This window comes from Struthio camelus, chromosome 1 (assembly GCF_040807025.1).
Source record: "Struthio camelus isolate bStrCam1 chromosome 1, bStrCam1.hap1, whole genome shotgun sequence".
Taxonomy (NCBI): Eukaryota; Metazoa; Chordata; class Aves; order Struthioniformes; family Struthionidae; genus Struthio; species Struthio camelus.
In genome coordinates, this window is record NC_090942.1 from 14272825 (window position 1) to 14297224 (window position 24400).

Genomic DNA, 24400 nt, shown 5'->3' on the forward strand with positions numbered 1-24400 from the left:
TCAGTAGATAACTTTTGTAACACGTAACACTATCTATGCTCTCATCAACAAATAGGTCAAGCTACATCTATCTCATTTATCTATATGGGTAGTTTTAACTCATCAGGAATACCGTTAAGGCCGAAGTGGAAGGTTGGCATGATTTCCCGTTAATCTGTCACAACCCCGACAAACACCGCATTGGTAGTGAACTTCCTTTGTATGTGCTGTTTGTTTTATGATATGTAACTTAGAATCACTTAAATGTTTCACCACATTATATTTAAATTTTGTCTGCTTCTATATTTAGTGAAGAAAAATAAGGACTAGGCCAGACACTAAGAGGTCACCTACCCCATCTTCTTCCAAGGCAACAAGAAGTTAGACTAGTCTGTCCAGGTATATCTGTTCTTAATCTCGGCAATTGAGATGCCTAGGTGTCCCTCATTTTCTCCAACCTAAAAAATCAGTTTTCCAACATCCTACATGTTCTTTTTGATAATTAAAGTTGATTGGCTACCAAAGGAAAGGGTAGGAAAACAGAAACAAGTGACAGTTGTCCTCTATCTAAAATAGATGAAATTTTTTTTTTTTTTACTGTTACCACACTCTTCTCCTTCTAGTCTAAAAAAAGCTAAGTTTTAAACCTTTCTTCATAGAACACTGCTATTGAGATATTTAGAAATAATGCAAGATTCTCCAGTTTGTCTTCACACAAGTGTCTCTAACTTTTTTATCCCCTACTCCCTACCCTAGATGGAAGCTTATCAGCGCCAAGCACAATGTAACAGTGACCATTCTACATACAAATACTGTGAATTAATACATCTAAAACAAAACACTTCCTATTGTCGACTAACATTTAGGTTCCGATTCTTATAATTCAGTACTTACCTGCTACATGGCTGCTTAGCCAGTTATTTTCCTATTTTAGTTTCATTTTTCTTTCCAAAATACAGAATTTTCTAAGTGTTTACTGATTATTTTAAAAACTGGAGAAGCAACTTTTTAGTGTCAATCCTCTCCTTCCAAGTACTACTCATAACGTCCTGCAGCTTGGTGTCCTCCACAAGATTATGTGCATGTAATTTGCATTACATTATCCAAATCATTAATGATGCTATTGTATAAATATGAGGCCCAATATAGACTTCATGTGCAATGCGCTCCCAAAATTAATAGCAGACTGCTGACACTAGTTTTAACCCTATTTTGAACATATTCCGATGAGTCCATCTAGACCATCCTTCCTGATTTTTTTTTCCCCCGGGAATATTACATCGAACCGTATCAACAGCCGTAGTAATAAAGAGGCTTTCTCTGATCCGCTATGCCGGAAGTATCTTGTCGAAGAAGGAAATCTTGCCGTTTGTCCAGACAAGTCACACCAAAGAAATATTAGCTATTATTTTGTGTGTTATTGTATAAGTAGTTTAATCACATATTTACAGCATGAACTTGAATGAGCTGATCTTTGCATGCTCGTGCTGTTCTTTGTTGGTATTAAGTTCAGGATTTCTAGCCCTTCCTGCTACAAGTTTTTCAAGATAACTGTTACCAGTTCAGAGATTACTTCAGTTTGTTCTTAGCATGAAATCTCATTAGCTTGTTTTAATGAGTTGCCAGAAGTTCATGTCCCTAAACTACAAGGAAATATTAGGAAATATATATTTTTTTAAATCTAGCCTCATAGACTATGAATGTAAAATGTAACGCACAGCAAGAGCAAGAAAAAAAAATACTGTTCCAGTAGACAATAACAGAGCATGAACAACAACAAAAACTTAAAATTATTTATTTTCAAGTGAATTACGAAGGAGAACTACCACCCTTTCTGGCAGCAACAGGCTTTAATTTTGTAAATTAGTATGGCAATTTGATACAGATACATTTAGCCAAGTCTTACAATACTGAACAATTTTTTAATCTCTTTCAACTTTGTAAAATCACAAGGAAGCTATTAAAAAAAAACTACCACAGCCCTTGCTTAAGACTTTTCACTTTAAAAAAAAAAAAAGTACTTAAAAATAGGCTGAGTCAACACAGAGATGAGCGCCATTAAGGGGTTTTTCCATTTCATGAACTGCATTTGACAAGAAAGTTTTTTTGAACACATTCAGGCCTAACTTAAAAACACTGACAAAACAGCGAAAGTGTGCAGATGCTCTGGCCAGCAGTAAGTTTTATGCATTACTGATGCAACATGAAGTAATCTCTCTCTCTAAAAGGCACATTTCTTTAGATCATTTCAAAAGTCAGCTTTCGTGGTTCCTCAATAAATGAAAACGTAGGAGCACTGAGTAAAATAATTATTTTACTGTACTTGTGCTTTATTGGAAGACTCCTCCTCGCAAAACATACACTAAAGCTATCAAAGTACAGGGCATAACTTGAAGATTAATGACCGACAAGTGGGAGATGACCTTCTAAAGATGAGGAATTCAAGTCAGCCATTAATTCTAAGAATATGTCCTGTTCTGAGGTTATTATTGCTGTTATAAATAAGCTGAAAATCAAAGTGTTAAAAAAGAACAGTATTTATCGGTGATGTATGTAAGAGTTGAAACTGCAAATTATTCCTAGGCAATACCTTATATATTAACCAGTGTTTAGATCACCTCATAATTTATAAGCAATTTAAGTAGGAAAATTTATCTTGAAGTCTGTACGCAAGTTTTAGTTATGAAATCAACAAACCTAGACTCTAATAATCCAATCCGCTCAAAAATCTACTTTGTAAGTACCTTAAATTAGCATGTGTAGTATCAGTTCCTAGTTCAAATCAAACAAGGCTTACAAGGAATTGACAGCGTTTCATTATTCAAACCCATCATCATTTGTACTCAAGTCTCGTGATTCTCCATGGTTTAAGACAAAGAAGTCATCTTTTTTCAAGCCATATCTTTCAAGAGCTTCATTCAGTTTAACTGGAGGATCCAAGTAATACTGGAAAGATAAGAATGATTTGAGGAAAAAGATATAACTGCAGCATTTGGAAAAAAAACGCTATACATAAACTGGTTCATGTTTTAAATATATTTATCTAAAAAGGGAATATTTTTGTCAAAGTTAACAAAATGTTTAGCTTCATTTTTGATGTAAGCGGCAAGAATTCTGATTTACAGTCTAACCAGTAAGACAACCATCATCCAAAAAAATCGGACTTCCTCAATGTATTTAACAGGAGCCCTTAGAAAGGGAAACATGGTCATTACTTAGTGCTAGTACAGAAAAAGAGTTGTTTTCAAGGAAGAAGTGTTGACAGATCAGTAGATGGCGCTTTCTCTCATTAGTAAAAACATGATGAACTGACAAAATCCGTGACTGAAATACCTTCATTTCCCCCCATTTTAGAACAAGCTTGCCGATTTGAACTGTTTGAAAAAGTAGCCCCATTTCCATACTATTCCCCTGATGTCACTTCGTTATGGTTGTTACATTTGAAATTTATATTAGCTATATTTCAGAAAAGGCATCATCTGGGAGTAGTCATCCAGTCTGCTGTGCTTCTAAACACACCATAACCTTTCTACCTTGATGCTAGTGACATAGCTTATTAAAAGCATCCTGGATAGAAAACGTTGCACCAAAGTTAAAAGAAAATACAACATAGCAAGTGACCATAGCTAACAACCTGAGAACTGAGTTAAAACATAAAATGCAATTGATATTAAGACAAAGTTGAAAACACAGCTACCAGACAAAGTGTATCAAATACAGATACTTCCCTTTCACTGCATTTTTGGTGACTGTTAAGGTACCCTAGCAACAACAAAACAGCAACTGCTAAAGATTAACCACGTTTTTCGTATTCTTGCCAGAAGATGGTATTTAACGATGACTCAATCATCAAAAGTTCAATTTGAAGTACTCGCTAAATAGTCATAGGATTAATAAATACTGTATTGAACTCAAGGCATTCAATTCTTATTGATTTCTAGTAATATAAAAGTACGTGCGTGTTCCCACCTTTCGTGTTCCTCTGCTTTCAGACATCAGATTCATGCTACAAGATAGATTCTAGTTATTGGAATCCCCCTACAATCATCCTATTTCATGGAAAGTTATTTGGAATTGCTGGGTTTTAATTTTTTCCGTCTGGAGATTCTAAAATGATTGCTAATGCACTATCATATCTACTTTATTTTCCAATATGGAGCATTTAGAACCAAAGAACTGTTATGGATTTCTTGACTTTCCGCATTAATTTCCTCTTTCTAGATTACATATTAAAAAAAACAGAGGAGCTGTCCTAAGAATCAACATCTGATTCAGAGGCTCAAACTTTAGGGCACAGATACAGGTTTTGAAATGCTGGGCTAGAGAGTCATTTTCTTGTCTGCTTCAATCTCTCCCTCTCCTCAGACCATCTGTTTGGCATTTTAATATTTATTTTTAACTTTATACCACATACAAAGCATGAAGGTAGGCAAAAAATCCCCCAAAATTGATGCTTTTCTGAAGAGACTTACACTTTTCAATGCATAATATTTATTTTCTCTAAATGAGGAGGAATATGCTTGTCACGTCTGTGCACCCAATTCCTCTACCAACAAAGAGGGGATTTCAAATATGCTGCTTAATGTGAGGTTCCCGATGCACTGCTCTGCATCATTGGCTTTTCCATCGAAAAGAAATTCAGCCTTTAAAAGTTATTTTGCTGAAGTTACAGGATGCTAATACCTCCAGATTTTTTTTTGATAACTATACTTTGAAATCAATCTTAACCATGGAAATACTTTATATATTTGTTATGAAAAGCTAAACATCATTTTGAACTGCAGTACATGTAATAACTGTTCACTCAGCTAAAGTTCCATCATTAATACACTTATCGATAAGTAGGTTAAATTGTATGAACATCTTGTAAACATGACTGCGTGCTTGGAAAATCTGAATTCACGTACAGTGTTCAAAATTACCTCATTTGCTAAAGCAAAGGTTCCCCAGTGAATTGCTACAGACTTCTTTGCTTGAACATCAATATGGATTCTTACTGCTTCTTCAGGATCCACATGTTGGTATTTCATAAACCACCTACCAAAACATAAGGCAAATTTTAAGTGTCATCTAAATAAAGACGAAATCTTGCACTTAATTTTGCTGGTAAGTGGCAAGGGGTCTAAAAAATATGCCCACCTAAAAAATTATGGAGTATGTATGTCCGGACAACACACACAACATTCGAAATCAAAGGTAGAACACATCAACATACTCACAAAGCAGCAGTTCATTTATTTCACTCTTAGTTTGAAAAAAGTTCTTCTTATCTGTATTTTCTAATAGTATAAGGACATAACACTCATGCCCTGAGGCATTAAGGCTATAGATTTAAATACGCCTCAGAAATCATTTCATGCTAGCAGTTCACATGGAAAAGTATAAGCTTCAGAAGACAGCCTAAGGGAACGGTGGGAAAGAGAAGATAGAACCTGGCGGTTCTTGAGAAATACTGGATTTTTTAATCACATAGTTCTGATTCCTATCTTGCCTTCCTAGCCTATACATGCTTTTCTTCCAGCATTATAAAAGAGCTGTTATCATCTAAAACCTAGACAGCCCATGATACGTAGGATACAGATGCCAAGCAAACAGATCTTTCACTGTAAGGGATTAATCTCTATCTCCAGATAAGTTGCAAAACAGCATGAGGACTGAAGCAAGAGAAAAATGCAGCAAATTATGTGCATCTAAATGGCTGTGACGGAGTGATGCTACTGAAGAGGAAAAGTCTTTTTACTCAGAATTTTTCATGGAAGGCTACTGACTCATCCCTGCTATGTTTAAGACAAAAAAACAAACAAACAAAAAAACCCAAAACTCCACAACACCACTACATATACATAGACAGATATCCTAGATATTTCAGCTCCTTGCCTTTCTTTATCATTCAGCAACTTCTTTCTTTTGCCTCCATTTTCCACTACGAAATTATTGTATTGCACTGTAAAATTTTAAGATATCTTTTTTCACTTCTGTCTGTACTTTTTGCCATCTGTATATCATTTCATTTATATCTTTTGAACAAACTTAGGTTTTCATACCTTGGCTCATAAGCTCCAATGGGGATGGCTGCAAGATCAAAAGGTCCAAACCTTTTACCTATCTGTTCAAAAGCAACACAGTATCCAGTATCTCCTGAAAAGAAAAATCTATTCCAAGGTCCCAAGACAGACCAGCTGCCCCAAAGCACCTTGTTGTCATCTGTTGCAGTCCTTTTGCACCAATGTTGAGAAGGGGTGAAGACAAAAGTTACCGCATCACGACCAGGGACGCAGTTCTCTTCCCACCAATCCAGTTCAATCACATTCTCACAACCACATCTCTGCATCCAGTCCAAGAGCCCCAGAGGCACAAACCAGCGCAGCTCACTGCCAAAGCGCTCGTTTAAACTCATTACAGTGTTGTAGTCCAAATGATCATAATGAGTGTGGCTGATCATGACTGCATCTATTTTGGGGAGCTGGTCTACTGTGCACGGGGGTCCCCGGAAGCGCTTGGGACCCATCAGCTGCGTAGGGGAAGCCCGCTGGCTGAAGATTGGGTCAGTAAGAAATACAAGTTCATCCATTTCCACCATAACTGAGGCATGTCCCAACCACGTGACTCGCATACCAGTTCCAGTCTTTCCAGCAAGTTCCGGGTTTTGAACAAAGTAAGGTTTCAACACTGGAAGCTCTTTATCAAGTTCCTAACAAAAAAGAACACAACACTCATGAGATATCTCAGAATGTACTTGGCTATGGAACAAAATCTTCATACAAGGCACAATTCATTAAACAAAACAAGTCTTGAATGTACATTTTTGGGCACCCAGACAGCTGGAACACATTTTTAGTGCCTGTTTCCCCAGCTACTTCCGCTTAATCTTAATTTTTTGGTCATATTTTCACTTCTCTCTCTTGAGAGAGGAGAGAGCTCAAGAGTGTTCTTATCAGGCCAAGGGACCTACTAACAGAGAAAAGGCACCTGAAAGCACTGCAATGAAAGCCTTGCAAGGCATTAACAGCACGCTGGAAAAGGCTTTGGAACCTGCTGGTCTTCTTGACCTGGAAAAGTCATATACTAAATATACTGTTACTGTAACAAAGGCTCAAGTTTAGCTTGTGGAACTACATGATGCCTTCCCCAAGTCCTAGCACAAGGAAGTCACAAACCTACAGATTAAAGAGAACACAGTGTTCCCCAAGGTATTGTGCAAAAGCTCTCTTCTGTTATGCTCTAGCAGAAACTTTCTCATTATCCATAGAAGCAGCTGCACACAGAGATTAACCTCACTTGGCTAATGTTTGCTCTTATGGTTCACCCTCCGCATCCTGCCAATAAATCAATGAACATTAGTTCAACATAGATTAAAACTCAGATCTCATTCTTAAGGTTCTTTATGCACTAAGATATGCTTCTCAAGATGTTTTATTGAAGCCTTCTAGGGAATTAAACTTTAATTATCACTCAATAAATCCCTATACTGATCTCCCTGTACGCTCAGGATGTGGTTCCAGATTGACATAAACCAACCTAACTCCATACTCCGGTGGAACCAAGTTACTAAGACCTTCCCAACCTGCCCTCTTGTATCAGCATTAATGCTTGTACAGTCACTACTCAAGTCTGACAGGTCAGAGAACTGATCCAACCAAACACTGATCCAGAGGAGGAAAAGAGATGGCTTTCAGCCTGGTCACCCTCCAAATTTGACCATATGCACAGCCTCAAGAGTGCACAAAGCAGGGCACGGCTGGGCATGATCTGCTTAAACTGGTCATGAAACCATTCTCTCACTTTGAACAGAATGTTACATTCTTGACCACTTTGCTTGAAATGCATATGCAAAAACTTTATTTTTAATAAAAAAGGTTTTTCCTGTTTAGTAAGGAAAAGTCTTCTCAGAGTTCCTGGCTCTCTCTAGCTCTGTCCCATGGTGGCTGAACCTCTCCTCCCAAATAGTTCTGGTCTGAACTCCTCGTATTACTTGGGAAGAACATTCCTGTGTTAGGCAACTTCTACAATCCCTTGACACTCTTCTCTCCCTGGCTAATAACAGATGTCCCAACCTTTCTGGTTCCTAGCAAGATCCTCCCCATCACGGTCGTTGCGTTCATTTTCTGTTTCTAGGAGAGTGGGTTAGCCTTGGCTTATATAGAGCTGAACTCCTGCTCTCTTTGAAAGCCCAGCTGATGCTGCGACAGTTTAGGTGTCTAAAATTTCATAAGTTATTGCACGGATAACTTTCCATAACGCTGAATATATGGTCAGCACCACAGAAACACTTAAATCAGTTATTAAAGTTATTAAAGGCAAATTAATGGAAATCCATAAATGGACTTCAATAATTAATTGTCATAATGCAATTTATGTCAGTAAGTACATTTTAACTACATTTTCATGGAAAATGTTCTTTTTAAGTAGCTGTTTGGACAGCTAGACTACAAATTAATCTGAGAACTCTAAATGTATCCCCTCCTGCTGGCATTTGACAAAACAAATTTTTTTTTTTTTAGATTAGCATCATGCAATATTAATAAGGAATACTAAATGGCTTAGGAACTGGCTAATTGACCGATGTGAATAATGAGTTCTTAAACTGAGACTCAAACATATGAACTACTAAAGGTTTTACAGGGATGTCACTAGGACCAACATTATTACATTTTTCTACTACTTAGTCTAAAGGTAAAGTTAATCACTACCAAAAGAACTGCAAAGGAGACACAGACAGGAAGAATGATAAATGAAGGGTAGCACAGTTGGAGCAACCGGCAGCCTGCCCTGCTTAAACAAAATTCCATGAACAAGAGCTCAGGGCAAACCTACAGCACAGGGAGCTGTAACTTTGAAAGCACTGACTCTGTACCAGACTTACTGGTCTGTGATACAGAGGCATCTGATTCAAATAAGTGATTCTTCAGTGGACTAAAATCAGAAATCGGGTATTTTATTGAGCTATCAGAAAAATCACACAGAGAGATATCTGAAACAAAAAATCAGTTCTTAATGCATGAGGTTTTTTCAGTTTTTCAAAAGTATGCTAGAAACCAACACATTACTATGCTCAATAAGGAGGTGGTGACCAAAATACTTCAGTATTTATTGTTTGACTAGTTCACTGTGTGCTCAGAAATTTGTGTCATGACTCCATATCCACAAAGAACATGAACCGTTAGGAAAAATTAAATTCTGCCCTTTCAAATAAGAAGGCAACTGCTCTGTTCCCCCATCAGGTGGATGAAGGGAAAGTCATTCTAATCAGCGGCCACAGTATTTATACCAAGCAGTTTTCTGGCCAGTACTAGTAGCTATTGAGAGTTTGGTTATACGAAGCAAGGAACTGTTGTGTAGTCATGTCTCACTTCCCCATCCTGGAGAAAGCAAGCTGCAACTCACAAGACTCAATGTGTCTCCTCAGGGCCAACTTTAAGTTTCAACTGGAGGAAGAGAGAGGTAGTGAAATGAATTGCCACATGACAGTTGAGTCAAACAGGAGATTACGTTTATTCATTCATTAAGTTTGAGAAACACTGAACCATGTGGATCCCATCCTTAGAATTAGTCATAGGAAAAAAGAGAGGTGCATTTTCAGGTTATAGGAAGCCAAAAAAGGAAGAAGAATTAAAAAAAAAAAAAAAAAACTGTTTCTTGATGGCCGAAAACTTATTTATTGGTTCAAAATCTGGACTGAAAGTCTACCTTTTAAAGCATTCAGAACTCATTACTCAGATCATAAGATCTCAAACTAAGGCACAAGTCCTACTGGCAGTATACTTCATAGAAATTCTTAAAACTTGGACAACAGGATAAAACCACATAATGGACAATATATATAATCTTATAGAACCTTTATCCTGCTTTAGTACATTTTGTTTTCTATCAGGCTGACCAAAACCAAATATTAGTACTATAAGAATTACAACAGAACTTTGAAATATGACATTATTGTCAAATCAGCTACCCAGAGAAGAAAATGCATCTTATCTTCATCACAGAAATAATATGCAAGTTCTTTCTGCTCTGCTGCTCCCTCCCCCTCCACGCTCTTCTTTCTTTCCTAATGCAAAGCAAGCAGAAACACATGACTAGCTTTGGTAAGACTAGCTAATTAGGATTTTTGGCGCTTAGTGCATACTGGAATACTACTGGATTTTACAGAAATTAGAACAATCTAAGCTCTTGATCCAACACCTAATTATTAAAGACACTTCAATGGCACTGAAAAAAGTCATTAATATGGCATGTAATGAAAGTACAAACAGTCTATGCATCCTGGATAATGACAGAGGCTTGTTGTGAAGGCATGATTACAATGCACATAGCTTTTAAACAGTGAAGTACGTGTCCTGGATAATATGTGTGTACGTGTGTATAAATATATATATATATATATTAGTTTTGTTTTTTTTTTAATACATATGCAGTAATAAGTACTTTGTATAGATAAAACAAACCTTTCCAGTGTATGACTGTGCACTCTTAAAGAGGAAACTGAAGCAGCAGGCTGTTATAAACATATGCTAGAGCTAGCTACGTGCAAATAAAGCACAAGCCCTCAGTTTTACCTTTAAACAAGCTCAGAAGCACTTCAGAGGTTGATCTAGGTCGGGAAGAGATACAGCTCAAAGAAGCATTCAAACAGCCAAGCACCCAGGAAGTGCATTTCACTGATCCCTATCTAGGTTTTTCTTTCTGATTTACTTCTTGAAGCTACTAAATAATTGCAAGTACTTAACTCAACAATTTCACATGCAAAGCAACAAATTAATCCAGAACGAATCTTAACTGGGTCAGAGAACTTTATAGCTGGTACAGTGTAGATTTCTTTGTAACCATCCTTCATTGCAGGGGCAGCGATCCTGTAAATTAAAGGAGAGCGTTGCAGTTCTCCACCGCCACTGGAGAGCTGTATATGCTGCACTCCGTAGCACACCAGAGCACTGCCCTTCAGTCACTAACCAGCTTTCCGGACTGGTGCTGACAAGATATTATTAGCACTTATACCTCTAGTACACATCCAGAACTGGGCAGTGGTCAAAGACAGCTGGAACAAGGCAGGGGGTGAATTTTGCATAAAGGTGGACAAAGTATGATAATGCAGCACGCTGAAGAGAGAGAGCTTGCAGAGCTAGGGAGCTTGTACGCGCTTAGGTACTGCTGTTGTTACTACAAGGCATAGATAACGGCTAGAAGCAGAGCATCAAATTTAAAACACAGGAAATTGTTGGAAGGAAGCCCAAGACTGAAATAGGTTTGTTGCACCTCCTTCTGAAGCCAAATTGTTATAAAACAATTATAGCTAAGATTACTTCTCCCCTACTTATATTCTCTGTCACAAACACTTAAAGAAATCCAAAAAAACTCTGACCATCCTGTGTCAATAAGTAACGTTGCTTTCTTGTCAGTAGGGATGATCAAATAGCTTCCTTCACAGGTAATTCACATAACGTAAAAAGCATATACTCTTTGTGAAATACTATGAGTTTTATAACTATGCTTGCTTCTTGGATGCTTAAAAGCCTTATTAATGCCTACTAGTTCAAAAGTGATTTTCCTGGTTGCGCACTCCTTAGCACAGTATTTCTGAAGTTCAGCCAACGTACAAGAAAATACACTGAGAAGTAATCTTAACTGTCAAAACTGTGGCCATAACAGTGGTAACACTGTTGGGGCCACAAAGATAAACAGTGGCTTTCCAGGATGCATTCCTGTTCACAGAAACAAAGTTTCTCTCAGGGGTTGCTTCCCTCCTTTCTTTAAGGCTATCTTCAAGGTCGTAAAGAAACAATAGAATAAAAATATAATACCCCACAGAAGCAATAGAAATAAAGAACAAATAACATGTCAGTAAGCTGACACTGTATCTTTAACATCGCAGTACAAATACTCGCTCAGGTTAGCTTTAACGTATGCAATTCTTTGTCCGGATGTACTGAAATATAAACATACAAATTTGCATCGGAGAAAGGCTGGGGAAAAAGCACTTCCATAAGAAAATGACAGTAATTATTTGGAAGTTTTTTTATAAAAAAGATATATAAAATATATAGTAGACAGTATGAAAAAAACGCCTAAAATTTTAAGTGAGATATGCCACAGCTATTACTTCCAATATGAACAACGGTCAATAGTATGATTCACAGGGCAACACCTGTTAAAAAAAGAAATTTTTTAATTTCTAACGGAAGTTTATGGTTGAACTGGGAGGCCATTTTTGTAGTTTTCATAAATATAAACTAAGCTGGATAAATCAAGGATGGAACTAACAAGTAGGAAAAAAATTTTAAAGAGTCAGAAAGGATTAACCCACATTTTGAAAAGAAGGTGGTAATACTAAAATCAGGGGAAAACTAAACTGATGAGAGTCTCCAAAATATGCCTAACAATTATTTTAGAAATTCTCCTATTTTATTGATAAGGGCAGAGGGGAAAAACAATCGACATTAGGAACAGGAAACATGCAAATATTTACCTGTTTTGAGCCTGGCACATTGCTGTTATTTTTTTCCATGAGGGACCATTTCAAAATATTTGGCAAGGTTGGCGATTTCCATGTTGGCCACGGGTTGACAAATTTCCCATCTTTGCCTCTCTTTGATTTAGTTACATCTTCTTCTAATCTGTAGTCCAGCCTGAAGCTCTTCCTGGAGGTCCTGGAAGAATCACTGCCCCTGGAACCTCGACCCGAATTCTGACGTTTCCTCACCGCTTCTTTGGGGTACTGGTTGCACGCAGTCAAAGGCTGCTCTTCATCTGTTTTCTTGTCCATATCTTTTTGAGAAGAACTAAAATACATTCTAAATTAATCAATCTTTTCTTGGATTAAGATCAACATTCAGACTGAACAGTCTCACAAGCACTAGAAACAAGCCTGCCCTTCTTATTTTATCATCTGATGTATTTTTCTCAAAAAATACACTTTTAAAACAGTTGCTATTACATGAAAGACTTCAAAAAACATGCCTTGGCAAGTAGACGTGAGATCTCTTTGTAGTTCATGCAAAACTGTCCTCCCTGGTATGCACAGCTTCAGATGCTAACGCTATCATCTACCAGCTACAAGACTGAGGGGGAAGGGATCCTTGATTTACATTTTGGAAGAATATTAAGTTCCTCCTGAAGCTTATGACATTCAATGCCTGATGTAATATGATCCTGCAAAATTGTCCAAGAGACACTGGAACTACACAGCATTTGCCTACTACTGCTTTAGCATTTGCCTATATAGTGACTTTGTTCTGTAATAAAGGCAGCAGTCTCATGTAGCATTAACAACATATTACTTCTACCTACAAGATGCATCAATGCATGCACATCCATGCAGAAAACTCAGACCACAAAAGACCACAAAAGGTCATCTTTCCTATGCTGTCCAAAACAAAAGCAAAGCTTATTGTAATAACAGTAAACTGTTTAAAGGTAAGTTAAATACAAATGGCTAGTGAAATGCCACAGAAGTTTAGGATGTCTCAAATAAGAATAGATACTGCAGCCATCATTTAATTCCATTGCGAAATGCAAAAATAAGTGGAGAAATTGAGAAAAGCTGATTTCTCTAAAGTCATAACTTAGGGACATTTTGAAGAAATGTCAGCAGCCCGAGTCTCTTACCTCTAACAGCACACGTACTTTGTAGAGTTTAGGAACGAGTCCTACAGATCTTACCATATCCAAGGTGGAGAAAACAAAAATCGGCATTTTACTTAACAAGTTGCTGAAGCAACTCAGTCAAAGCTAAACGTTTCAGCTTCTGTATTTACTGCCAACATTTCAGTGTTCTGCCAGCATTTAACAACAAAAACAAAAAAACAAAACAAAAAAGGGGGGGGGTTATTTAAAAATTGTGCAACTTCCTGGTACTGAGGAACTCTACCTGATTCAAAAGTAGATGATGACCAGTAACAAACAGACAGCATGATACATTGTTTAGATACAGGAAGAGCTTTTAACTAGAAATTGTGAAGTTAGTGCTGCGGAAAACTCTCCACCACATATTTCAGACCACCTACCTTTTCACTCACTTAGATACTCAAACTTCATCTGACACATGTGTATGAGAAGCACTGGGCTTCTGTCCCAAAGTCAGTCGACTCAAAGAACATTTTCAGGGAACAGAACTACATAAAGCCCTCAGTAGTTTCCTTAAAAATTACTGCTTTCAAACAAGATATTTTCTAAGTAGCTGGGTAGGCAGAACTCACCATGTCCCTCATAAATTCATAGCTACAGCAAACAAACAAAAATCATCAGTGCAACATTACAGCTAAGATTTGATACAGAGATAAAGTGTTACCAAATTGAACAAAAAAGGCATTTACCGATGATGCTTTAACGTGAAATGGAGAGCCCTTTCCTGCTTCTTAAGCAGCAACTGATTGCTGAGCAACAAGATTATGATGTTAATTGCGAACACATGACAACTGTTCAAAAAAAAAAAAAAAATGCACAGTTGATCCAAATAAACATTATTTTGCCATATGACAGAGATAACACATTAACGTGTGTAAATCAACTTCTGGTAAAGGAGCATCAATAAACATTCAGAAGACGTTGCCGACACTAGTTTTTGAGCAGAAACACTCTTAGTCACAGCATTATTTATGTGTAATTGCTTTGTATTATAGTTTGCTGTAGGTTACTGAGACCAATCCATTTATGTACTTACTATTTCACAATAATATACCATAACTCGGTCATATTTTAATTGTAACTCTTGATACTGCTAGGCTATTTTCTCTATTCGATATTTAAAGTTATCAGCCTGCAATGGAATGGCCGCCCAGCTTGCTTTATGTGATTTTAAAGCAACAGAAATGAAAACAAAAAGACTGAGCACAAAAAGGCAGACAGAATACTGAAAAAAAATGTAATAAATATGCTGTTATTTTAATTCAAAAGTCTTCTGGGCATTCCTCAAAGAGTATTTTCAATGCCAAGTCAGCTTATTAATTCAGCAAAGCATGCAGACACAGCATAAAACACCTGCTCGTCTAGAAAGCATCAGGAAAACAAATCACCAAAGTTTAATCAGATAGGTGCTCAATCCCAGGAAATTCTTCTGTTAACATCTCAGATGTCTGATTTTTAAATATATAAACTACTGTAATTATTATTCCTACAAGGCATTTTATATAAGAGACAAAAGTGCCTAAGGTCTTATTTTTAAGGTTCTGCTTATCTATTCATTCATCTCTAAAAACAAGTGAATTCTGCTTGTGCTTACATTTTTATATAAACCTTTGATCTTACTCTTAAAGTAGTACAAACCTCTGGGGGAAGCAGGGATCAACTCTGCCGATTAAACAAAGGCAATGCCAAAGCATTTAAGGCACTGCAGGTATCTGTCTGCCAACATATTTTCCACATGATGCACATACATTACTTGCATTAGTATTCCATAAGCAACTGAAGGGGCAGAAAGACCTCAGCACTCACAGAATACTTTAAACTCTTTTACACGCGCACTAAAGGGACACATTTACAAACCGTTAACTAATAAAGTATTCCTGGTGACCTGTACATTCCTTTAAAGTATCCATCTTGCCTCTTCACTTCTGCTTCATTTAAACTGGTAAAATATGTCCAGGAGCACGTATGGAATACAGCACAAGAAAGCTAATCTTTCTTTTGAAAAAAATGGCAGACAGCCATTTCTAGGAAACCAGCATGTTTCAGTTGTTAACTTAAAATGAAACTGAACCAGTTACTAATCTAAAAGATTATTATCCTTTGGCACAAGAAAGCCTATACATACAAGGACATTTGGCAGCTCTATTGTAAATGTCATAAAACACTTAATCAGGAATGAGCTGATAATTCATCCAGCTTCCTTGAGTTCTTCTCAAAGAAAAATAATAGTTTGGCACTTGAAAAATAAATTTAAGCGCTGGGTTGCCAGCCAAATTCTGAGCGACGGAGATACTAAAGTCAGGCGGGACTAGGACTCTGTTCACTTGTAGGGGGAAGGGAGAGGGCGGTTAGGTTCTCGGTGGGTATTCGTTTTTGTAATAAGGCTCCATAGGAAATCTTTTATTTTCTGCAGTTTTAAACCAAGGGAGGAAGACTACTATTCCACTTACAAGCATTAAACTGCTTTCTTAACTCAACAAAATGGAAAATATCTTTCAGAATAAGGTAGCTTACCCACAAGACAGAAGAAGTGGGTTGCCATCATTTGTACGAGGGGCTCAGCGAGAAAGCACTACGCCTCCGCAGCACCTCCACGCTCAGAGACGCTTCACGCTTCCAGCTTCATTCAGAGAAGGAAAAGCACCGGCGCGTAAAAACTACTGAATGAGACTATGTAGCCAAACCCACTGTGCCAGAACGCGCTGTAGGCAGAAGGGAAGAACAACACTGTTTGATGAATGGGATGAAGCCGAACATGAATCAAGACGCAAAGCTCACATAACTGGTTTTCCAGCACCAAACATTAAGAGGCCCCTACCAATCCACAAAGCAAAAGAGAAATTGTAGGTTGGGCAGTGCAAACCTACATCTTTTGGCATGGCAAATAGGTTTATACTTGGAAAATAGGTATAGTTTTGGGGACAGTAGGTTTTGGGTCAGTCATTCATTTATTTTAGCATTGCTTATATGACTGAAAGCTTGGATACAAGAATAAGTATTTTGGCTTTAAGTCTTTTGTTTATTTAGGAAAATCATTAAAAGTTTAGTTAAACATTTTAATATTTGTTCACCTCTGTTTCAAAAGAAGGTTGAAAATAGAATACATAAATTAAAAGTTACAAGAAGTATTCTGTTACTATCTTTTTTCCTTTCAAAAGGCTCATTTTAAACACTGCAGAGCTTCAAGCGTCAAACTATTTTAACTTTATTTAGAAGAACAAATGCAACAACACAAAAGCCATTGAGTTAGAGGACCCTGGGAGAAGATGTGAAGACTAACATCCGCTACTCCATACCTGAAATAGATATAATTCTTCCTACCTAGCATACAACCATGCATAGACACGCTACTACCTGTGAAGTCTGCCAGAACAAGTTTATCCTTCTTTTCTACACAGAAAATATTACTCATGTAACAAATTCAGAAACTAAAAAAGTTTAAGAAAGAATTATAATGAAAACCTGGTTTAATGGAACCCAGCTACATTCACAGAGCATCAAACGTACCTTGCAAACATGCCATAGCTTTCAAAACATCCTTGTTTTTCCTCTAGTTTTGAAGCAACAAATTTATTTCATTTCCAACTGCTGTCTCTGTATACAGACTACATCCATAAACTGGGCCACTCTACCCATCACCTACAGGCGACAGCACACGAGACCTAGTAAACTGAATTGGCTTGTGCTTTATCATAGCACCACAAGAAGAATTTGAGCTTTCTGCAAGCTGTGTGTTGCTGCACATAACTCAGAAGTCTTCTTTCAATATATATATTTTTAATGACCACAAAAAGCATACTTTGGGTTGAAACTAAAAAAGAACTTTTTAGCTAAAAAGTAAGATATTTGCAAACTTTAGGGGGCACACAAGTAATTTTTTCAAAAAAGCCTCCCACACACTTAACTAACAAAACATGGCCAGCCAAGTTTTGGCTGTGCTTTTATTTTTCCTTCGGGTCTGAAATTGTCTGCATTAATTAATGAGCAGCTTGAGACTGGACAATTCTGAATGCATTTAAACTTTTATTGTGAAGTACTTCAGGCTGTTCAAACCAGTTACAACAGCAGTTTTTCCTGACACACTTAGTATTTCGCACAAAGAAGATTTCTCAAGCTTGGAACTAACTAATCTATAAATACTTTTAATTAGAAAACTCAAATAAGAAAAGTAGCCTTCTAGAACAAGCATTGCAGAAAGTTTCATTCAAACTATTTTAACAATGAGCTAGGGATGTTGCACGATGTCTTATTCTGATGCAAGCATTTTCAAAACATCCACAATCCCCACACCTCCAGGCTAGTATAGCCATCTTCCATTCTTGGATGCACCCACTTTACAGCACAGCTATAGCTTGCCAGCTTGTTCTTCTCTGTTCTTACAGACCAGTCAGTATCCTGACCTTACAGTAATTTTGTGCGCTAATAGAATTAAAGATGAATAACTGAGCCGCTATCAGAAACGGAACTAGCTCTCCCTACAGACAACCCCTTAAACACGGCAAAGGATTCGTCCTAATTCTGTCTACTTTTGAGAATCAACAGTAAAACAAAGCAAAGTTTTATTTAGACATAGAGATCGAGATTTTGGTTACAAATAAAACAAACGTAAAAATAGACCTAATAGCAGAAGACTACGGCTGGACACTTCACAGCAGCTGTGTTACTCTTAAGTAGTCGCCACCATCAGCCTCTCCTATCTGCACTCAGCCCTCCCTTAGGCTTGCCAAAACAAACAGTTATGTCCACACAGTGAATTACATCAGGAAATTCATCCAGTTGATCTAGACAGTCACTTCTTACTTTCCCATCCTGTAGAGAAGTGCCTACTTTTCACCTGGATCACTGTGCAGCCATGCAATGGTTTATACCAGCAAACCGGACACAGACAAGGAAGGGCGAGAACAGCAATACACGGTTATAAACAAAAGCAGGTTATGCCAGCGCAGCATAATTTATTAGGTTCCCCCCCCTGCCCCCACCACCATCTAGAAATCTTTCAGGGTAGCTCAGTTACATATGCCTCCGAGTCGGATTCAAAGGCTTCCCTTGCCCCTTCAATATTTCATTTTCAATCCATTCCCTATCCGAAGTTTCATGTTCAGTAACGGTGCTGCTTAAACTCTCTGGCTGCCTCTTCCTCACCCTCAAAAGTGAGGTTTCATAGTATAACCAAGCAAATTTGCTAGCTAGCTACCACCTCAAAAGGAAGCCCGCTCCCACTACTATACACTCCTACCTCTACTTGCACACTGTTCATTAAGGGAGCTAAACCAACAGAAAGTTATTCGTAATGATTACGAGTGCATATCAGCTACACCCTTACACGCCTTTGGATACAAATGCAAATAGCCTTTAGAGTCATGCCCATCAGTAGTACCTGGAGTCAGCCGTTTCTCAGTCCTGGCTTAAATCTGAGCAGCTGCAGGTGTTGTGCAAACCGCATTAAGATGCCTCTTCCTGGAACTGGGACAAGGCATAATTATTTTCCCTTTGCTTCCAGGCACCCCCGCCCGCTAACTCTCCCTGTCCAATACGGGCACTTTTATACCCCCCACACCTACTCGGGACTCCTATTAAATATTACACAACTTACCCGGTACATACATATTCTGTTTAGCTTAAAATCCCTGTTATGCTACTAGTTGTCTATACGGACCAGGCATATTAGCACAGATGACAGACCCAGTAACCAGTTTCCTTACCTCTACACGCCAACTAAAACAAGTTATCTCCTTCCCTACCCTTTTACTGCAGTCTTGAATCAAAGTTATCTCAAAATTGGCATACGGTCATCACGTTTAAAAGAGTAGCCTAGACTATTATTATGATCGAGTTTAACTAGCAGCATTTCCGTGCTATTCCTGAAGCAGTCATAGAAGGAAAGCACGAGTCAGTCTTCCCTACTCCAATTTTACTGCACTCTCCCCGAACTTTGTATCACTACCAACATATAGGAAAGAACAGGGGAAGCAGGGGCTAGAATGAAACGTTATTGCCGCTCAGGCTGACAACATACAGAAGCAAGGTTGGTGCATTAAAGCTGTTACGATATGCAAGACAGTAACTGGGTGATGAATCAAAAAAAGGCAAACAATTTTTAAAATGAACGCAGAAATAACAGAAGATAGTGCATGCACACAGCTGAGCACAGATAACCCTTGGATTGCAACAGCAACGCTAATCTCCCTGCACAGCCCTTTGCACTTGTACAGCGTTCCAATGCAGGTCTTCTCAAAGTGCAGACATGCAACCTGTCCCCATCCGCAACAGGATCTGGATCCCAACTTTAGTTTTCTGGCACCAACTCTTCTTCTGTAAGTATTCATGCAGATAAACAGTTTATTAATTTTAGCTGCTCTATTGATGTGCATGCAGCTAATCACAGATGCAAACCTCTCCAGGATGGGGCTTACTGTTAGAAAAATAATCAAACTTTGAAGTTTTGCATTCAGAAACACACTTTAACCACTTCCCTGTGTTAACAAACTACACATTTTATTTTTAATATTTCAAGTTATTATGTGATGTTGGACCTCTTCGCATAGGTTTTTTTTAAATAAAAGGACTTTTGAAAATATTGCAAGCTTACATTCTGTCCTGAGGGTATTAAAGGTCTGTCTCGCATCCTACGTATCTGCGATATGACTGTATATATTTATATATAAGTATTATAAAGAACACTACATATGAGACAAAGGCTTTACTTGAGCATACGATGATAGATTCATTTTGTAGCTTGTGTTCACAGAGGAAGGATAAGAACTGTTTTAATAGAAGTGCAAAGAAATCATGTTAAAACCTTGATCCATAGGCTCCAAATAGCAAAGTAGGATCTGAAGCAGTCCATTTACATTCAACTCTGCCATTTTTATGTCTGCAACTCTGCAATTGCTATCTCCACCTCATATTACTAAGCCTTTTAATTTTCTTTTTCCTTTTCTCTCCATGCCAGGAAGTAACAAACTCTCCTATGCAAACTTTCTCTAGAGCCACCCTGAGAATAATCTTTTTAAATCCTATGAAACCTCAGTTACGCAGGAAGGGCAGCAACTCCCAAGCACTAAACTAGCTTTTATTTTTAAGTTACTATACATAATCATGCAATTTTTGTTTATATACATATTTAAATGCCAGACTAGTTGATTTCCTCTCTTGAGTTCAAAGTCCAAGCACGTAGGACACAATGTAATTTCTCTGCAACATAAAAATATTTCCCTAAATTCTTTTTTTCCTACTTCATGCTTAGATTTCAATATATGCTCTACTAGAAGTAGATTGCTTGTCCAAACAACGCTCTCTCTCTAGAAGAGCTACGCACACACATACTCCTTAGATATTTACAGGCTTTATAGAACTATTCATAATATTTAACTTCAGTCACATTGAGTTTAAATAATTATTTCCTGATCAGTTAAATTTTTTAATTTCTTTATGTTGCATTTTGTGGAATGTAACTGTTTAAAGACTATGTTTCACAGAAATTAACCTAGGAGGAGTTCAATCTTTCCAAATACTAAAGTTTAAAACCCTCAAACCTGAAGGCTGTAAAGCCAGAAAGCATGTGAGATACAGCACCTTCAAAGCTCTGCTGGGAACACAGCAGTTGAAAGAAATTACAAGTGGCAGAATACCTGACAAAGCAAAACATTTACACCAAGTGAAATTGAAAACATCACAACGCTTTCCTGACAACCCTTTCTCCTGTATACAGCCAGCCTCTGTCCCCACAAGTCTAAATTATGTCTTCTCATACGCTCTAAATGAAATGGAAAGCGCTGTGGTTATTAGTCAACAACGAAAGCAGTAATTTTAAAGTTGATTTTTTTTCCCTTATGGAGGAGTCAAGGCACATTTCCAACACAAACATGAGCCATCTACTAATTTCCAAGGCACCCTTCCAAATATGTAGGTGTTTTCAGAAGACAAAGTGTTTCATTTAAACAAATCTAAATAAAAACATAAACAACTTGCTATTGCCTCTGTCTTACTATCACAAACAGCTGAACCTCACTGCAACCTTCCCCCAAAAAACCAGTAAACAGCATGCAAAATTGCTGCCTAAACAGCTGAAATTATTTCCAAACATTATAAGCAACAAAAAATTAAATCTTATGATAAACCTTACCAACAGATAGTACCATCAGCTCCAACTGTGAAAACAGGTCTTGCATAACAAAAAATCTCATGATATACACCCGCGTTCTCCCCACCGCTTGACTTTTCACTCATGCAACACCTTATCAAACCTTATTTTTCACAATAGGGACACAACGGCAGCAAAGTGTTTTACTAGTGTCACTTGGTAATGCCCCCCACCCCTTTCCTGAACAGCTTTGTCAGGTTTATCTGTACGCTATTCAAACCCAAAACATCCCTTCTTTATGTAGCTGCCACATAACTAATACATCACATGCAAACAGTAAATAACGTTGACACTTCTTTCCTGGATTTTCTAAGAAAATTCAAATCAAGTGCAACATACGGTTCACAGAAAAATCCTTTTACTCGAAGCGTCTAGCTGCACTTAGACTCAAGACGGCCAAGTGATTTACCACGGTCCTGCCCTCAGCACATTAGAAGCAGGACCGCAATTACAGCCCCAGCCAGCCTACAAGCTATGCACTTACAGCAATTCGCTGAGAAAAATTAAAGTGAGATCAGGAATGTATTTATAAACGTGATCAAAAAAAAAAAAAAGTCACAGCAGGTGCTATACACAGAGGCCTTATTATCAAGGCAGCATTAGCATTTTCCTAATCCCAGGCAGAACAATTGCTTGCCCATTTGCAGTATAGTAAAGAATTTAAAAGTTAATTTCTGATTTGAGAAACAGCAGTTCTGGTTCAGTCTCAGACCTACAAAGGCTGAAGGAATTTTTATCAGAAGGATTTCTGCTGAGGCAATGCCTCAAATCTAGTTAGTTTACACAACTGAAGACAATATTAATAACGGAATGATTCCTTTCAAAAAGGCTGCAGACCTCTTTTCATGGAGGCCACGCCGAAGCTCAGTTAGCTGTTCTTTATGTTTGAGTAGTTCTACTTTCATGCCTTACCCTCCTCCTTCCCGAACCCTTTCTCCCACTTGTCCTTACCATCATAGTGAATAAATCGGACTGGGCTTTGTAGTCCCCTGCTATTCAAAGTTATCATTATCTGTATTATATTACATATTTCAATTTCAGATCATCTCAGATGTTTCGGGAGCAAGTGTTGCAATAATTCTTGCATTAATAAGATAAAATCTTATTTCATCTGTGAAATAAGATTTCTGGTTTTTTCCCTCCAAGCTTTACCTATTCAATATATTGGGCTTCCTACTCTCTTAACTGATAAATTATTCACTATGAATTAGAAAAAATATATATATCTGACTGCTTTCAAGAGCCTTCTGCCAGAAAACAGAGAAGCGATAAATACTAATTGCTTTCCTATCGCTACCTTCAATTTTTGGTGTCACTTGAGTCAGTCTACTTCGAAAAATCAAATGAAATACATACGTACAAGCAGTACTTCCCTGCCAACACGGTGCGCATCAGTCACTTAAAAAAAGGTAAACTGAAAGCTTGCTTCATAACTGCTATTTAGCAAACAATAAGAAATATTCATCACAAGAAAAAAAAAAAAAACCCTTTCTGCTGAAGCTGAACATGAACTTGGCCGCATGCAGTCAGGACATCCAACAAACACCTTCCCCAGATCCTTACTGCAGATAATCACTCACCGCCCCGATTATCTGACCGAACTCGTTACAGTAAATCGCCCCGTTAGCACCTCCGGCTCCGCATCTGCCTGACGGGGCGCAGAGCGGCGTCTGCCGCTGCCTCCTCCCGCAGGGCAGAGCGTTCCCCGAAACGCCAAAACCGCCAAAGATACTTTTTTTTTTTTAAAAGGAGATTATATAACATGTTTCTTTCCGAGTGATGCTGCAGCACGTTTTAATGGCAATTTAAGGGAAACTAAACCATCTAAACCATTACCACTTGGGGGGGGGGGGGAAGAGTAGGACTTCTAGGCTTTTTTTCTTTTTTTTAAACCCGTGTGAAAAGGACCTCCGTATCCCAACTTTTATAAACGGCGGCTAACGGCCGTGGGCTGCTACGAGGCGGCCCGCAGCCGCCCGGCACCTCCGCCGCCACCGCCTCAACTTTTCCGGGCGGCGCCGCTCCGCCGCGGCCCGCAGCAGGTGCGCAGCCCCCCCCCCCCCCCCGCGGCGGCGGCGGCAGCGGCAGGTGCCTCTCCGCCCTCCCGCTGCCCCTCACCTCCCGGGCTGCTGCCGCTGAGGCGCCTCGTCCTCCTCCTCTTCCTCCATGGTGCTGCCCCGCCCCCGCCCCGGCCGCGCCGCCGGCGGCTCCGCGGCGCTCCAGCAGAAGCCGTTCAACGGCTGCGGCGGCGGTTGCGGCTTCCCAGCTGACCGGGAAGCCGCGGCGGGCAGCTCCAGGCAGCAGCTCCACAGCGCCCTGCTCCTCACCATGGCGCCGCGGCAGCGGCGGCCCCCGCGCCGCCCGCCCCGGCCGCGGGGGTGCGCGGGCTCCGGGCCGCCCCCGCCCGGCCGCGCGCCGCGGCAGCAAAATGGCGGCGGGCGCCCGGCCGGGGCGGCGGCAGGGAGCGGCGGCGGCAGGCGCCCGCAAACACGGCCCGCAGCGCCGTTTCGGGAGTATCAGGCACCCCGCTAGCCCCCTGGAAGGGGGAAGCAGTGGCTGCCAGGGCGCACGGAGGTGCGGCGGCTGAGGGGACGCGGCGCCCGCCGCCTGCTCTCGCTCGCCCGGCCGCCACCGCTGCGGTGCGGACCCCCGTCCCTGTCC

At 39.1% G+C, this 24400-nt stretch overlaps 1 protein-coding gene across 3 annotated transcripts; it reads right to left on the bottom strand.

The window, feature by feature from the left end:
- Nucleotides 1-1758: 1758 nt before the first annotated feature.
- Nucleotides 1759-24109, bottom strand: NAPEPLD (N-acyl phosphatidylethanolamine phospholipase D). 3 transcript variants are annotated; one of them, XM_068928249.1, is made up of 6 exons: nucleotides 23858-24109; nucleotides 14286-14345; nucleotides 12440-12752; nucleotides 6024-6670; nucleotides 4902-5016; nucleotides 1759-2925 (listed from the first exon to the last, which is right to left on the bottom strand). In XM_068928249.1, the coding sequence occupies exons 1-6, from the start codon at nucleotides 24067-24069 to the stop codon at nucleotides 2797-2799; spliced, it is 1476 nt and encodes a 491-aa protein (XP_068784350.1). In that variant the 5' UTR covers nucleotides 24070-24109; the 3' UTR covers nucleotides 1759-2796. The 3 variants fall into 3 exon arrangements, with proteins under 3 accessions (XP_068784350.1, XP_068784273.1, XP_068784424.1); XM_068928172.1 differs by having other exon boundaries at nucleotides 14286-14387; XM_068928323.1 differs by lacking the exon at nucleotides 14286-14345 and having other exon boundaries at nucleotides 23858-24108.
- Nucleotides 24110-24400: the final 291 nt, after the last annotated feature.

What these genes read in the sequence shown, in the direction of transcription:
- NAPEPLD (XM_068928172.1), bottom strand. Translation starts at nt 24,069, where the DNA reads ATGGTGAGGAGCAGGGCGCTGTGGAGCTGCTGCCTGGAGCTGCCCGCC. An exon ending in CAGCGGCAGCAGCCCGGGAG is followed by an intron (nt 14,388 to 23,857) that starts GTGAGGGGCAGC and finishes TTTTTTGAACAG; the next exon opens with TTGTCATGTGTTCGCAATTA. An exon ending in TTCACGTTAAAGCATCATCG is followed by an intron (nt 12,753 to 14,285) that starts GTAAATGCCTTT and finishes AATGTATTTTAG; the next exon opens with TTCTTCTCAAAAAGATATGG.